This window comes from Tachyglossus aculeatus, chromosome 18, assembly GCF_015852505.1.
Source record: "Tachyglossus aculeatus isolate mTacAcu1 chromosome 18, mTacAcu1.pri, whole genome shotgun sequence".
NCBI lineage: Eukaryota > Metazoa > Chordata > Mammalia > Monotremata > Tachyglossidae > Tachyglossus > Tachyglossus aculeatus.
Window position 1 is genome coordinate 1,492,122 of NC_052083.1, and position 17,344 is coordinate 1,509,465.

Sequence of the window (17,344 nt, forward strand, 5' to 3'; positions counted from 1 at the left end):
GCCTTCCCAGACTGAGCCCTCCCCCTTTTTCCTCTGCTCCTCCTCCCCTTCACCTATACTCCCTCCCTCTGCTCTACCCCCTTCCCCTCCCCACAGCACTTGTCTGTTTGTACATATTTATTACTCTATTTTATTAATTAATTAATGATGGCATTTTTAATTGCTTACTATGTGCCAAGCATTGTTCTAAGCACTGGGGGGATACAAGGTAATCAGGTTGCCCCATGTGGGGCTCAAAGTCTTAATCCCCATTTTACAGACGAGGTACCTGAGGCTCAGAGAAGTGAAGTGACTTGCCCAAGGTCACACAGCAGACATGCTGGAGCTGGGATTAGAACCCATGACCTCTGACTCCCCAGCCCATGCTCTTTCCACTAAGCCACGCTGTTAATATATCGATAATTCTATTTATCTATTTGATGTCCCTCCACTTGTTTTGTTTTGCTGTCTGTCTCCCCCTTCTAGACTGTGAGCCCTTGTTAGGTAGGGATTGTCTCTATCTGTTGCCGAATTGTACTTTCCAAGTGCTCAATATGTGCTCTGCACACAGTAAGCGCTCAATAAATATGGTTGAATCAATGAATGAAGATGATTGACTAATTAGTTGAAAAGGCTTGACACTTATGAGGGAAGGGATCCAGGGTTCATACTGTCATCCTCAATCTCTCAAACTTGGACATGAAAGCTTGCTGACTTAGAGAAACAGAAATGTTTCTCTAAAATGACAACATTCCAATGGCAAAAACTAAAATCCGCTATCATTGTGATTATCTTCTATCCACCCCAGCACTTAGTAAAGTATTTGGCACCTGGTAAGCATTTAATAACACTATTATTTACCGAGCCCATAGATCTCCCCTCTCCTCTCTATCATCCATCTGTGCATCGAGCAGAAACTGACCACTGATTTAGTGGTCCTTAAACAGATATCTTCCTGAACTTATCTACTCATCTCCACCCCTATTTACACTCTTTACTCCATTCAAGCCAACTTTGCCACCACCCACCCTCTGCCAGGGACTCACTCCCTTTTCAAATTCACCAGGCAACATATCTTCCCATCTTCGACACTCTTTTGAAATTCCACCTCCTCCAGGAGTCTTTCCCTGATTCATATCCCAGATCATATCCTCCCAGCTCAGGACTTTTACTCCACTTCTGAATTTAAGGAATCAGCGTGGCCTAGTGGATAGAGCACGGGCCTGGGAGTGAGAAGGAGCTGGGTTCTAATCTGATCCGGCCACTTATCCACTATGTGACCTTGGGTAAGTCACTTAACTTCTCTGTGCCTCAGTTACCTCATCTGTAAAGTTGGGATTAAGACTGTGAGTCCCATGTGGGACAGGGACTCTGTCCAACCTGATTACCTTGTGACTGCCCCAGAGCTTAGAACAGTGTTTGACACATAGTAGCTGCTTAATATCATGAAGGAATCTTCCTGTTCATATCAATTTACATACTCTGCTTTGATCTTCCACCTACCCAGCTTTCCATTTTCTCCTTACTTCTAACTGCAGTGCATTTTCTGTTGGTCTCTCCCATTGGACTTTAAGTGCCTTGAGGGCAGAGATCCTGTCTTCTAACTTTAACTCTCCCAAGTCCTTAGCACAGTGCGCTATACATAGTAAGTACTCAATCAATATGAATGATTGATTGAGTGCCTGCTATGGACAGAGCACTGTGCCAGGTACTTGGGGAACTAATAATAGAAGTCAATGACACCTTCATCTATCTCAAAAAACAAAACAAAAAAAAACTTTTCACCTGCTCTGTCAAAATTATATTTATGGTCCCTGAAGTAAAGACCCAAACCGTAGACTTAAAATGCATCAAGTCCCTCACAAGCCTGTCAAACCTGGACTAGAAAGTAGCCTACTTTCCTTTAAAGCCAAAGTAGCAGCTGAACAATTCTGAAGGATGAAGTCTTCACCTCATCCCTCAGGTGAGAGAGAAGTAGGTTACGCTCGAAAATGACATTGCCAAGAGTGGGATCTTGCCCTTTGTTTGGCCTCGTTGGAACCAACAGATCACTTCCAAAATGCCGGGGGGAAAAAAGCACTGGCTTTGCTGTTTTCAGAAAACCACGTGGCCTCTAGCTACAGAGCCTGGTATCCTTTACAAATCTAACTTTTGGATCATCACGTTTTTCCCAACCTCTTAGAAATTGTGCCCTTATCCTCACCCTTCCCCCAAGGATCGGTCTCATGTGGACCACTGACTGCATCTCTTAATAGCCTGATTCTGTTTAATGATGATGCAATATACGCGGATCAGACACAGCCTCTGTTCCACATGGAGCTCACAGTCTAAAGGGGAGGGAGAACAGGTACCTAATCCCCATTTTAAAGAGGAGGAAACTGAGGCATAGAGCAGTTTAGTGATTTGTCCAAGGTCACTCAGCAGGCAATTGGCAGAGCTGTGATTAGAACTTTTGACTTCTGAATTCCCACCCCCAACTCTTAACTCTAGGTCATGCTGTTATGGTATTTATTAAACACTATGTACTAAGCACTGTGCTTAGTGCTGGGATAGATACAAACAAACCAGATCAATACCATCCCCATGAACCAAATGTGTTCTCATGTAGTAGCAACAGCATTTATTAAGCACTATTACCTTGGGTAAGTCACAACTTCTCGAGACCTTAGTTTCCTCTCCTGTAAAATGTGGATTAAATACCTCTTGGGCTGCCAGCCCCATGTGGAACAGGGACTGTGTCTGACCTAACTGTATTTGCCCCAGCACCTAGTCCAGAGCTTGGCACATAGTAAGTGCTTAAACAAGTGCCACAATTATTTTTGTTTATTACTAGTACTGATCTTCCAAGCTTTTCATTACCAATTTTGTTCTCCTCAACTGCTCCCTCCATAAAATGGGAGAACACATATAATTGAGTCTGTGGCAGGGATCAATCCAACAATTATATTTATAGAATGCTTACTGTGTATAGAACACTGTGCTAAATACCAGAATTGATATAGACATGTTCCCTGCCTACAAATTGCTTACAGGCTAGGAAGGAATACAGGCATTAGAATTAACTGTGTATATTCACATAACTGTAGGGATCAGGTCTTCTACCTCTATAGTACTATCCTAAGTTATCAGTATCTTACTCTACCGACAGCAGCACTCAATACATACATACCACTGAGTGACTGATCCACATGGGACCCGGGTGCACCTAGAGAAGCAGCATGGCTCAGTGGAAAGAGCACAGGCTTGGGAGTCTGAGGTCATGGGTTCTAATCCCAGCTCTGCCACTTGTCAGATGTGTGACTTTGAGCAAGTCACTTAACTTCTCTGGGCCTCAGTTCTCTCATCTGTAAAATGGGGATTGAGACAGTGAGCCTCACATGGGACAACCTGAATACTCTGCATTCCCCCTGCCCACCCCAGTGCTTAGAACAGTGCTTGGCAAAAAGTGCTTCACAAATACCATCATCATTATTATTATTATAACAAATTTTGTGCAAAAAGCTACATAGCTTTCAAATGCTCAATGAAACCTTTCTGGACTTAGTGGAAGGGAATAGCAATTTCCTGCTGTTCCCATTCTTCCTCAGCACACAGCCCCTAAGACTCCCTTTTCACTCACTGACACTTCTTTTTGAATTTACCCAGTTTACATTTTCATTTAATTTAGATATTCACTTAATGTTTGCTTAGCTGCTTACACATCTGTCAAATACCAGCACATACCATTGTTGCCTGCTAAAATGTAAGCTCCTGAGACCAAGATGTACTAATATCACTTGATTTTTGTAGTCTTAATTAGTAAGACACAACAGAAATTTTCAATGCTGAGCATGCCAAAAGGCAAAGCATCCTTACAGGGTAAGCAAAGGAGGAAATGGAATTAGCCAAATAGAGAGAATCCACTTCACCATCAAAACTTTGAAAATATTTGAAAAATGGCAGATGGAAAATATGTTCTATGTCAATAAAATTGAACCATTTGTTCAACTTCCAGAACAATGCATTGTCTCAAGGATCTGTTTTAGAAAGCCACTTCCTTTTAAATACTTCAGTTTAGGAGCCCTAGAACATGGAGTTCTGACTTCATTTTCTGACATGACATGTATGTTAAAAATCCCCTTCCATCAAAAATGGCATATTTGGATCAAGGAAAACCACTTGCCTTTATACGATAGCAACAGGGGCTTGTTCTATTTCCTACAATTTCTCACCGAAAGATTTCTACGCTGCACTTTTAATCCCCACTACAGAACTCCTAGGTCTCAGGGAAAGAAAAAAAAAATCACCGAGTTGCCGCTATTATACATTTCATAAAAAGGAGAGGAAGGTTGATAGCAGAGTGAGAGTCCCTGGTGGTTTTAGTGGGGGTGAGGAAAAAGCAAATCTTTTTTCAATGTCATTTCTTTATGCTTATTTTTTTTGTTCTCATTTTCAAAGGAACTAAGAGGCCAAATCAGACAACACCACTCGTATCTGTCTAAAGAAACAACAGGCGAGGCCAGGCTCTTTGACAGCAGGCAGGCACCAGGTCTATTTATTCTAGGCAGAACTTTACCTCACTATTTTTGTACAAAACTTTCTTTCTTTTATTTTCTCTAATGAGGCCAGAGGAAGATTCAGGCTTTCAGAACTTGCCCAGTTTCTGCTTGAGATTATGTTTCTGAAGGAGGAAGTATCAAGGGAGCAAATTAAAAGGATCGTTTTTGGGGAACTGCTCACACTCCCACCCACATACAAATACCGTTCTGGGGTCAAGTTCTTGACACTTGTAAGATTAAGAGCTCGGTGGCATTGCCCCCAAATAACAATACTCGATTATTCCCTGGTGGGGCTGGCTTGTTTGGCCACACGAGCCCAAAAGCTGGTATTCAGTCAGGGATGAAAGTTTGGAAAGTGGGAATCAACCCTGCGCATTTAGTACAGTGTTCTGCACACAGAAATCCTTCAAAAAATACCATTGATTGATGGACTAATTCTGAGCATAAAGGCTGATCGGAAACCTCACACGAGCCATGAGGGGTTGGTTTCTTGTTTTAGGCTGAGGGTCTTGTCCAACTGCTGAAGATACTAATAGTTACTGTAGTATTTGTTGTGTTTACTATGTGCTAGGCACTGTACTAAGCACTGGGGTGAATACAAGCAAATCGGGTTGGGAAAAGTCCCTAGTCCACAGGGGATTCACGGTCTTAATCTCTACATTACAGATGAGGTAACTGAAGCACAGAGAAATAAAATGACCTACCCAAGACGACACAGAAGTCAAGTGGCAGAAAGCAGAATTAGAACCCAGGTCTTTCTGACTGCCAAGGCCGTGCTTTATCCACTTGACCATGTCTCCTCTCCACTGGGGGGAAATGAGGTGGGGGAGATGAGGTGGGATGAAGCTGGGGGAGCAGGGCATCGGGACAGAGAGCACCCTGAGGAGCCTGAGGGTGGCACATCAGGAGACCAAGCATGAAACCCAGCCATAGATGAGTCCAACTCTAGCACCCTCCCCAGGCCTGACATCCCCCAACCGCAACCCTAAGACAGAATGGTGTGCTGGAAGGTCCTTTGGTCTGAGCCAGGAGAGCAAGGCCAACTGTCTGCACTCAAAGTGATTTGCTTAAAAGGGCTGCAAGGCAGGAATTTCAGAAGGAGCCCTGCATACCACTGGCCCTTCTAGGTGCTCTGGGTACCTTACCTGGTCAGCACAGGAGCTGGTCCCCCTCTTGCTCGCAGGAGCGGCTTCCCCCGGGCCAGAGGGACCTCTGTGCTTTCCGAGCCTCCATTTAGGTAGGTGAGTTCCTGCAGTTGGGCTTGCCTGATTTCGTCATTATAGTCCTGCACACAAGACAAGGAAACCACAGTCAGCCAGGACCGGACGTGGGGCATCTTAAAACGGTTCATAGTGATAATGGCGATATTTGTACTTGCTTACTATGTGACAAGAACTGTGCTACACGCTAGGGTAAATAACATTAATGATAACAGTGGCATTTGTTAAAGTCTTATTCTGTGCCAAGCAAGGTACCGAGAGCTAGGGTTAATGCAATATATCAGGCACGGTCTCCATCCCACATGGGGCTCACAGTCTACACAGGAGGGAGAAAGGACACTGAATTCCCATTTTACAGATGAGGAAATGGAAGCAAAGAGAAGCTTAAGTGACAAGGTCCAAGTCACACAGCTAAGTCACACACCTTGGAAGCTAAGTCCAAGGTCACATAGCAGGCTAACGGCAGAGCCGGGATCAGAAGCTGGGTCTCCTGAGTCCTAGGCCTGTGTTCTTTCTGCTAGACCATACGTCATGCACTCCTATTAAGAGCTAGAAAGAAGATTCCAAACCCGATTAGAAGTAATCTTAGGATTTATTAAGCAACTACTCTGTGAAAAAGCCTGTACTTGGAAAACATATACGAGGAGAATTAGCTACGGCCCCTGGCACTCCGGAGTCTCCCAGTCGAAGAATAAAGATGGAAGGGTGGTTGGTGGTAGAAATAAGGAACACCTTGTCTCCCAATAAAGAGTAAAATAGACTTTATAAATGAAGAGGGTGGGGGGGAAGCCATCAAATACTATCTTCCCAGATCCAGGCACTTGGCCCTGCTGTTACATGCCTTCTTTGTCTTGTCATGTGCTTCGAGTTAAGTTTCACAGTGAGTCTTCAGCAGAGAGAACACATCCTCCTCTGAATGTGAATTTTAAAACTTCGTGAACATCTGGTTGGGAGGTTACACGCACAAGGAGAAAGACAGTACTGGAGCTCTCAAACTCGTGCCAGCCAACATATCTACTAACCCACAGTACACCTTGAAAGAGAGTGCAACTTGCCAATTCCAGTGAATGTATTTCCATTGATTTCTTCCCTGATCTTGAAAAAAAGAACTGCGACCCTACAACTGTAAATGCATTTGCAAGGTAACAGGAGAAACACCGAAAGGAAAAGCCTGTAATCAAAGATGCAAACATGAACAGTAATCAGGATGGTGTTATATTAAATTAGACTAGTAGCAGAGTTGCAAAATCAAATGAAGAGAATGCAAATGATGATAAATAGAGGGAGTCAGGACTGGAGGAGAAAGAAGAGGTTTAGAGGTCTGGAGCTTTACTCCAAACTCTTTCACTTATTTATACTGGGCCTAAAATTTTGGATTATTCATATTAACATCTGGTCTGTCTCCCCCTCCGGACTACAGCTCATTACAGGCAAGGGACATGCATGTCCACTAATTTTTTATGGTGGTTTTTATGATGGCATTTGTTAAGCGCTTACTATGTGCTAAGCACTGTTCTAAGCACTAGGATAGGTACATGGTTATCAGGTTGTCCCACGTAGGGCTCAGTCTTAATCCCCATTTTACAGACGAGGTAACTGAGGAACACAGAAGTTAAATGACTTGCCCAAAGTCACACAGCTGACAAGTGGTGGAGCCGGGATTAGAACCCATGACTTCTGATTCCCAAGCCCATGCTCTTTCCACTGAGCCATGCTGCTTCTCTAATTCTGCTAATTCTGTTGTACTGTAGTCTCCCAAGGGCTTAGTTACAGTGCTTTGCACATAGTGGGTGCTCAATAAATACTACTGATTGATAAGGTTGATCGATGAGTCATGGGGATGCAGCATTTCTTAAGAGAAATAGCTCAGATCTAGGAGATGACCTGGGTTCTAATCCTGCTTTCTGTGGCACTTGTTAAGTGTTTACCATGGGCCAAGTGGTAAGTGCTGACCTAAATGCTGTGGTAGATACAATCCAAACAGATCATACACAGTCCCTATCCCATGTGAGGTTCACAGTTGAAGGAGGAGGGAGAAGTGGAATTTAATCCCTATTTTACAGATAAGGAACCAAAATCACAGAGAAGTGAAATGACTTGCCCAAGATCACACACAGCAGGCAAATGTAGAAGCAGTGTGGCTCAGTGGAAAGAGCGAGGGCTTTGGAGTCAAGGGTCATGGGTTCAAATCCTGGCTCCGCCAACTGTCAGCTGTGTGACTTTGGGCAAGTGACTTAGCTTCTCTGTGCCTCAGTTACCTCATCTGTAAAATGGGGATTAAAACTGTTAGCCCCCCCGTGGGACAACCTGATCACCTTGTAACCACCCCAGCGCTTAGAACAGTGCTTTGCACATAGTAAGCACTTGAATACCATTATTATTATATGGCAGAGCTGGAATTAGAACCCAGGTCCTCGGATTCCCAGACTCACACTCTTCCCAGTAGCCCATACTACTTCTCAATGATTTAATGATTGGAAAACACCTAAAAAGCATTTTATCTCCACCCTCAACCCCACAGCTCTCCTGAACATATCCATACTGTGCAAAGAGAGCAGACCATGGACAAGAAACAATGTAACAGCTGGTGGGCACAGCAGGAGGCAGTACATATGGGGAATTTTAATAATCCAGTGAATGCCAACCTAAAAAAAATTCCTGCTTAGTATAATAACGAGTTGATTATTTACCCAGGTTAGAACAGTGCTTTACATGCAGTAGACACTTAATAAACCCTACTAGTATTACTAGGAAATACACCTGCTTTACAGATCAGCATGAACTGCTATCAAGCAAGGAGTATCTGTTCATTGTTAGACTGTACTCTCCCAAGTGCTTACTACACTGCTTTGCACACAGTAAATGCTCAATAAACACGACAATGAATGAGTACCTTTGTGAGCAGAAGTTTCGTAAGGAACAAAAGACAAGAAGGCAAAATAAAAAGAAAAACAGCATCAGGCACTTAAGACAATAAGCACAGCACAAGGGATAGCAGGAGAAGTTTCATGATTTAGTGGTTAGAGCATGGGCCTGACCATCAGAAGGACCTGGGGTCTAAACCTGGCCCCACCACTTGTGTTCTGTGTGAACCTGGACAAATTACTTCTCTGCGCCTCAGTTATCTCATCTGTAAAGTGGAGATTAAGACTGTGAGTCCCATTTGGGACAGAGACTGTGTCCAACCAGATTAGCTTGTACCTACCCTAGTGCTTAATACTGTACCTGGAACATAGTAGGTGTTTAAACACCCACCCACCTCCCCCCACCCCGTCCCCATCTCCTCCACCCCCCGCAAAAAAAGGGATAAGCTTTTTGTGTGCACAATTTTGCCAGGACTCTGAGCCCCACATTGACCTTTTCAGTCGAACACGCACTCATGGGTGAATTTCACGGTCAGTAGTATCTTCTTCAAGAGCCACAGATAAACTCTGGGCACAGAACTGACTTAGAGAGTTGTCAGGTCTAATCTACACCTACAATATTTCAAGTATTCCTGACCTTATTGAGGGGAGAGAATCTTGTTAGTTTCTAGTTTGGGCACTGTCAGTTGACTGTATTTAAACATGCTAGGAGATTCTCTAACATAAATGGTTCCATTGCTTTCCTGAAAAGGTGTTCCAAAACTAGATATGAATAACACTTGGTGTTTTAAGCCTGACTTCGCATGTTCAACATTCTCTAACAGATCTCTAAGAAAATTGATTTCAGAAAAAACATGTTTCCTGAAGGTATCAATTTCCAAAAACAACTATAAGGTCAAAGAAATTTGATACTGAAGACCACAACAGATGTTGTTTTGAGAAAATCTAATATTGATTCACCTTTAATTATGGAGTCTCCTCAGGTATTCAAAAATGGGGTTTCATGATCCCTGAGGCTCAGTTAAGCTACTCTTTAGCAAATCCCTGATGTTGAACAGTCTTTTGTAATATATGCTTTCAAAGTAGTCCAGAAATACAATCATGGTTATGTAAATATTAGACTGCATCTGAAGGCAAGGTTCTTTGTCAAAAGATTTAAGACTAAATGCTTTAGCATTATTAATTGTAATTTCAGTATTCCATGGAGGAACAAGAGCTTGTCCAGCACTAATGTTATTTTCAGCAAATGTACTGAGGAGAAATAAAGCTGAATTCTCATCTCAGGCAAAGGTTTGAAATAGAGAGAGCATGCACTTGAAAGGGACTTCAGGGAGCACTCTAAATGAATATAAATATTTAGAACAAAGAGAAAATTACCCTAGTAAACAAAGACACACACACACACACACCAAAAAAACCCCCCCAAAAAACTAGATTCAGTTAACTCAAATTCACAAAAATTCCAGAAACAGTGTGTGGGGGGTAGGGGGATCTAACCAGCGTGGCTGGTCTCAAGGTACTGTCTTCTTTGCTGAGTGTGAAGGCATTCATGGACGAAAGGAACCTGTACTGCTTCTATAAAATAAATAAAACCATGAGCTTGATTAAAAGGAATAAAAGGATCTTAATGGATCATGATTAAGAAAGTCCCACCAGGGTAGAAAGACTTATGGTAATTTCCAGATCCAATGACAGAAAAGCTCAGCCTGGAGTTCATCAATACAAACTGATACTTTTCCGTTCATTCAGGTGACTTAGCCTCGGGTGAAGGAATTGAAATCCTAGTGCAACTTGGCAACCTAGAAATTGAGTCATCCTACTCCTGGGAGAGGCTAATTCTGCAAGTCAGCATTTCAATCCACAAAGTGGATTGTAAACTCATTGTAAACTCGAGGGCAGGGATCGTGTGTATTTGCCCGAGCACAGACTAGGCACAACAGACTGTGCTCCAGCAGCCCTCCACACTCACTAGATACACACTCTTCGGAGCACTGGGGAGTGAAGAACCCAAGGAGTCAGTGTGACTCTACAAATCATTCCAGGACCTTGCTGGTTACAAAAGAAATCAGACTGCAGGAAAGTAAGACACTGAGCAAAAATAGAAAGCAGATTTTTTTGACTGTAAGTACAGAGTGGAAATGAAGATTCTTACACTTTAGTTGAAGTTTGCGGCACCTAGAATATTTTTATCAAACCTTATCAATTCTTTCATGGCACAGTTTAGGCAATTCTAAGATTAAATTGGACTCCAAGATAAGTGCACAAGCTATGATGTGAAAAACGACAATAGGAAAATATTTACCGATAACAGATCAAATCAAGGGTCTTTGTTAGATCAGAAGACCTGCCCACTTTGGATGATTTGGGATTAAAGATGATGAAATGATGGACACTGAAGATCAAAAAGAGTAATGGAGCCATGATTATCGCATTTGTTCTTCCTTAAGAACATGATTGTCTGGAGGATATTGTCACAGCAAAAACAGCTAACAAAAAAACAGGAGAATTTCCAGGAATGCTTCAATGGAGCCTTTCATCTTCCCTCCTTAGCAAAGGGAGAGAACAAATGGCCTGGGAAGGCCTTGATGGCTAGGATTTGTTTGCTTTGTGTTAAAACTGATATTTTTCCAAAGGAAGCCAATCAAATGAAACAAGCACTCCTGATAAGCAGTCATGGCGATTTTAATGGGTTTTACGAGATTTTAAGGAAAATCAGTTCCAGGTGAGTCAGTCACAGATATACGGGGCAGAGGTCAAAGACAGTCAGAAGCTTCCGCCTGCAGAGATTGCTGTGGACCAGATCAAAGCAGATTATAAAATCCTGGTCTCCTGTGGAAGCTGGGACTGAGGGAAATGGGAAAAGCTGGCAATCTATAGAAGCCCTGCTGGGGCAACCTGCTGGCTGCCGCCCTGAGAACAGGCTTTGGGGCATCTGGGCACTCAGGAAGGTCACTGATGTTCACACTTCTATGCTTGAAGCTTGGCCATGATGAGCACTACTGACCACTTCCTGCTTCCCCCTTCCCTCATAGCCCTCCACATGGCCCATGGAGGGAAGACTAGGCTCGTTATGAGCAGGGATCATGTCAACCAACTCTGTTACATTGTACTCCCCTAAGCGCTTAGTACAGTGCTCTGCACACAGTAAGCACTCAATACTATTGATTGATTCGAATAGGAGCAGCAACTCTCCCATTCTCCAATCCACATTCTCTGCTCCCCTCTCCATAGTCACCACATGACCCTTCTGGACCTTAACCTATGCTCGCCCCTTACCCACAATCCCAGATGCCTAAAGTCCCTTCCTCCAGCCACCACCCCTCCTCCTCAGTTGAGCAGCAGTGACCAGAGGGGAGAATGAGATGTTACTGGGTCCCTTCTTTGGTTGGACACCAGAGACAAATGTCACAACTTCTCTGGTCTGGAGCTATGGATGAACCTTGGCCAATATGAATGCCATTCCCTGTCCTGCTGAATGACAAAGAGCTCTAGAGAATTGTGGGTTTCCATTAAAGGACCCCCATTTTGGGCTCGGCCTATCTCTTGGGATTTACCACCCTGGATGAATCTGTGGGAAATGAGAATGAGAGGGCCAACAACAATGAAGTTGTCTCCCTACTGAACTCACAGGGATGAGGAACTTCTTAATTTCTTCCAGAGCATGTCCCATCCTGGCGTACGCTTCTGCTGGGGGAGCGAACACTTCGATGAGGACATGCAGATCATCGTTGAGGTGGAAGTACTTTGCTTCCCCGCTTTTCCTCAGCTCTTCTTCCTGAGGGCAGAGAGAAGCCTTAGAATTGGGCCATGGGGCCAAGATTAAAAACAAAACAAGACAAAAAAACACTTAACACACCCAAAGCTGTTTCTTGATGGACTTGCCAAAACCATTAGGCAAAAACCCATCTAAGCTCTCAGCGAAACAATGATGACAAATCAATCCCAATCCCTGAGCCTAATTGGCTGTACACTTGCTTACTCTCACGTAATTTTCGGCATTATCTGGAAAAAACGAGCTTTTCAACATAAAAATATTCCAAGCCCTTCACACAGTGAATGGGAGAGAAGGATGGATGAGGGTGGCTGATTAGCCATAAACTGGGTTTGCCAGGTCCTGCTTCTCTCTAGATTCAGGCCCCTAGGGAGACTCCTCAGTCCCAAACATCTGCCCATTTCCCTGCTCAGGTGAAGCCCAATTCACCACTGACAAATCAGCTCTTGATTAGGATGGAGGAGGGTGGCCCAGGTTGCAAGCTATCACTGTATAGGAGAAGTGGCCTGAGTTCAAGCCAGTTGGTGGGGGGCAGTAGCCCTGGAATGCACTGGACAACTTGGGGGGCAGAAAGGCCATCAGGTATTGGGACGATCACTCTGTCTGACCACAGTGGATAGGGGCTGGAATGAAGGTGGTCTGGCATCCAACAAGGCCATAATAATTTTCTTTGGATACTTGGATCCTAGGTAGTGATGACTGAAAGACCCAGTTTATGATCAAAACAAAGCCAAACTAGGAAATTGGAGCAAACTTTAAACTGCAGAAGTCAGTGTGGGTTTACTCCATTAACAGGGTCAATTTTTGTCTCAACAGTTTTATGGTGGCATTTCTCAGGAACAAGTTAGATGGCAGAGAAAAACTGTTCCTTCTTAAATTTGGTGGAGGGAGGGAGAGGGGGTTGAAAAGGCAAGGGAAGAGAACTGAATTGAAAGGGTGGGAGGCCTACACCAGAGAGTCAGATTGACCTGGGTTCTAATCCAGTCCACCGCTTGCCTGCTGTGTGACCTTGGGCAAGTCACTTAACTGAGGCACAGGGAAGTTACCTCTTCTGTAAAATGGGGATTAATCAAGACTGTGAGCCCCATATGTGGGACATGGACTTTGCCCAACCTGATTAGTTTGTATCTACCCCTGCACACAGTACAGTGTCTGGCGCTGTAAGCTCCTCATAATAATAATAATAATTGTATTTGTTAAGTGCTTACTATGTGCGAAGCACTGTTCTAAGTGCTGAGGGAGATACAAGGTAATCAGGTTGTTCTACATGGGGCTCACAGTCTTAATCCCCACTTTACAGGTGAGGTAACTGAGGCACAGAGAAGTTAAGTGACTTGCCCATAGTCACACAGCCGACAAGTTACGGAGCCGGGATTAGCACCCACGACCTCTGACTCCCAAGCCCGTGCTCTTTCCACTGAGCCAGGCTTCTTCTTCATATTCCTAAATGCTGTTAAAAAAATAATAGTAATATTATATGTTAAGCCCCTATTTCATATCAAGCACTGTGCTAAGCACTGGGGTGGATGTGGAATAATCCACATTACAGATGAAGGAATACACACAGAGAACTTAAGCAACTTGCCCAAGGTCACACAGAAGGCAAGAGATAGGACGAGGATTAGGATGAGTTTTGTGCTCTATACACTCAGCCACAATAAAATATAATGGCCCCAGAATGTTTTAAAATGCTATATAACTCTGCCAACAGCAGACCAATCTTCTAATCTAAATGCTTCATCTACTTTTCAAATAAAATTTTATTATTTTCTTGTAGAACTAGCCTTTCGGTTCAGCCAGCACCAAGACAGTCACCCACCAGTCTGTATCGGAAAACAAGTTCTTATCATCCAGTATTTCCTGGACACCTGGTGGAATATAACATCTGCCCCTGGGACCATGGGAGCAAACAGCAGAAGAGAAATGTTGTATTGTACTCACCCAAGCACTTAGTACAGTGCTTTGCACATAATAAGCGCTCAATATATACCATTGATTGACTGATGGTCTCTGCCCTCAGGAAGAGGCTGAAATGATTATTTTAATGTCAGATTAGAGTTATTTGTTCACCCTCTGCCCTAATTGTTATTTTGAGATCTAAATGAAAAATCTGTTCCATTTTATTTATCAAAACCCTTAGTCAATTCCCTATATCTGTATGGAGTACAAAGACACTCCAGAAATGAGTTGCACTATGAGGCTAAGCCTCTCACCCCACCCATCACCACCATTAGCAAATAAAACAGAGCAGTGAAATTAATGTCACCGGAAGTTGGATGAAATACCTCATAATTTCATTACTATATCAAAGTCAAGGCAGAAAAATAATTCATTTTTATGTTTCTGAATTGACTTTAAGAGAACTTAAATATTTAAGCCTGCTCAGGAATAGAGGGTGAAGGGATTTGAATATTAATGCCAGGTGCTTTGAAAATAAATACATTTTTGCTTGAGAGGAGAATTGAACCAAAGGATCATGCCAGAACAATTTCTAAGTGCTCTGGCTTGTTGAAAGAGCTACTTTCTGATCTTGTTACCATTGTATGCTAGGTCCAAGGAAGTTTTTCAATTGGCAAATTGAAGCACCAAACTCTTTCCTAGAAAACTGGAATTTACAGTAATAATAGAAATAGAATACATTTTACCTAAAGTAACAGGCTGAGGATTAGATCTCTAGCCTTGTGCTTATTCTAATCAGTACAGAAAATCAGTATTTCCCAACAGAATTGAGCATTTCAATTCCACTCTCAAAGCAGCAGCAGCAGCGGCAGTCAAAATAGTAATTATTGGGCTCTCATTGGGTGGGCAGTGTGGCCTAGTGGAAAATGCACCAGATCAGGCAGGAGTCAAGAGACCTGGGTTATAATCCTGGGTCCATCATTTGACTTCTGTGTGACTAAACTTGGGCAAGTCACTAAACTTCTCTGTGCCTCAGCTTCCTCGCCTGTAAAATGGGGATTAAATTCCTGTTTTCCTTTCCTCTTAGACTGTGAACCATGTCTGGGCTGAGACCGATTTAATTATCTGGTATCTACCCTAGGATTAAACAGAAGTCTTGGCAACAAGTAAATACTTAACAAGTACCATCATCATCATTGTCAATGCATTGAAGTAAATGTTGAGAAGGATAAAAGGGTGAAACACTCCCTGACCAACAAGAAGCTTCTAAAAGATGGGGAGAGGAAGGAAGGAGGAAGGGCAAGGAGATAATCTGCCCATCTTCACCTGGCTTCCCATAACTGAAAGATCAGATAAAAGCAGCTATAATGTTTCCACATTTTAGGTACACACTCCAAAACACTTTAGTTGATTGTTTGGGAGAGCATTAAATCAGGACAGAAACTTGTCTACTAAGCCACTGTGACTGATAAAAATCAACTGCATTCCTTCACAAACTCTCTCTCTCCCTCTTCTCTGAATGTTATGTTCATTAGCAAGCAATTGAAAGATCCACTTGTTTACCCATTTTGGTTTTGAATTGAGCCATAATACAATGTAATGCCAAATTGAAAATTGAGTAGAGTCAGGCTTTCCTCCCAAATTTCATTTATCTTTAAATATAAGAACTGGATCAGAGCCTGGAACTCCACAGAGCAAGTTTGAACTGGAAAAGCACATGAAGGAGCATCATCAATACTAAGACATTCTTCAGGGAAATAAGCACATATCCTAGGTCCATACTTATTAGATTTATAGATTAGACTAGATTATGAACTAGATGGATTTAGCCCTTATTCTGGGCTCAGAGTGCTAAGCAAAACACTTGAAATTCTGGAACTGCTCATTGGTTTGAAGCTCTCTATGTAAACTCTGCAAGTTGGAAAAGTAGCACCAAGCATGCAAGAATTTATGCAATATGAAGAATAAGAAAACCTAATTCCAATCAAGCGATAGAATTTACCGAGCTCTTACTGCATACAAAGTATAAAAGACTTAGAAGACATGATCCCTGCCTCCAAGTTTACAATCTAGAGGAAGAGACAGACAAGTTTAAAATTAATTACAGATAGATGAGAAAAGCATAATGGATCTGAAGATGGGCAAGAGCTTAAATATTAGGACAGGTAAACTAAGATGCACAGAGGTGCTACTATGGGCATTAGGTCTGATTGTACTGTATCTGCCACTGCACTTAGCATAGTGCTTGGCACAAAGAACATGCTTAGCAAGTACCACAATTAGTTTGGGTGGGTGTAAGTGTCTGAGTGCTGAACTTGTCATTTTAGAGAGATGAAGAGCAGAACTACTATAGCCACCTAACTGCCGATGACTCTGTGCTTCTGCTTCTATGACTCCTATTTCTATGGAAATATGTGTGGGGGGTGGGGGCACAGGGGTGGGAGAGTGCAGTGTCCAACCCTCCACCCCCTGACTCTCCTCATTTCCCAGCTTGTCCACTGAGTGACCTTGGGCAAGTCACTTCTCTTTTCCTCCATTACCTCACCTCTAAAATGGGGATTGAGACTATGAGTCCCATGTGGAACAGGGACTGTGTTCAACCCGGTTTGCTTGTATCCACCCCAGAGCTTATTACAGTGCTGGCACATAGTAAGCACTTAAATACCATCATTATTATTATTATTCCCTAGGAGACTTCCTGCCTCAGCTCCTGGGTCTTTTTCCTGCCTTGTCAATGGTCACAGCCCCTATGGCTCCCTGGGCCCATTGCCCCCCAACCCCCCACACACCTGCAGCCACCACCACCACCCCCGCCCCCAACAAATGATCTCTTCCAAGCACTGCTCTGCACACAACAATCACTGTTGCCCACAGCTTTTCATTTCTGGGGAAACGCTTCAGCCATCCACACCTGCTATGATGGTCGACACACACACACACACACACACACACACACACACACACACACTCTCAAGCTCTCTCTCTCTCTCACACACACACACACACACACACACACACACACACACACTTGAACTCTCCCATGCGCTTAGTACATGTTCTGCACACAATAAG

The 17,344-nt window shown here is 43.2% G+C and overlaps 1 protein-coding gene across 3 annotated transcripts in view; it reads right to left on the reverse strand.

Annotated features, from left to right (window-relative positions):
- KHDRBS3 (KH RNA binding domain containing, signal transduction associated 3) overlaps positions 1 to 17,344 on the reverse strand; it is a 129,707-nt gene that overhangs the window by 41,945 nt on the left and 70,418 nt on the right. For all 3 annotated transcript variants that reach the window (XR_005454908.1, XM_038760548.1, XM_038760549.1), the window contains 2 exons: positions 12,230 to 12,376; positions 5,663 to 5,802 (listed from right to left, as the gene is read on the reverse strand). Coding sequence is in view for 2 of the 3 variants with exons in the window: in XM_038760548.1 (XP_038616476.1) it covers positions 5,663 to 5,802; positions 12,230 to 12,376 (287 nt within the window). In the remaining variant the exon portion in view is untranslated. The remainder of the gene's footprint in view (positions 1 to 5,662; positions 5,803 to 12,229; positions 12,377 to 17,344) is intronic.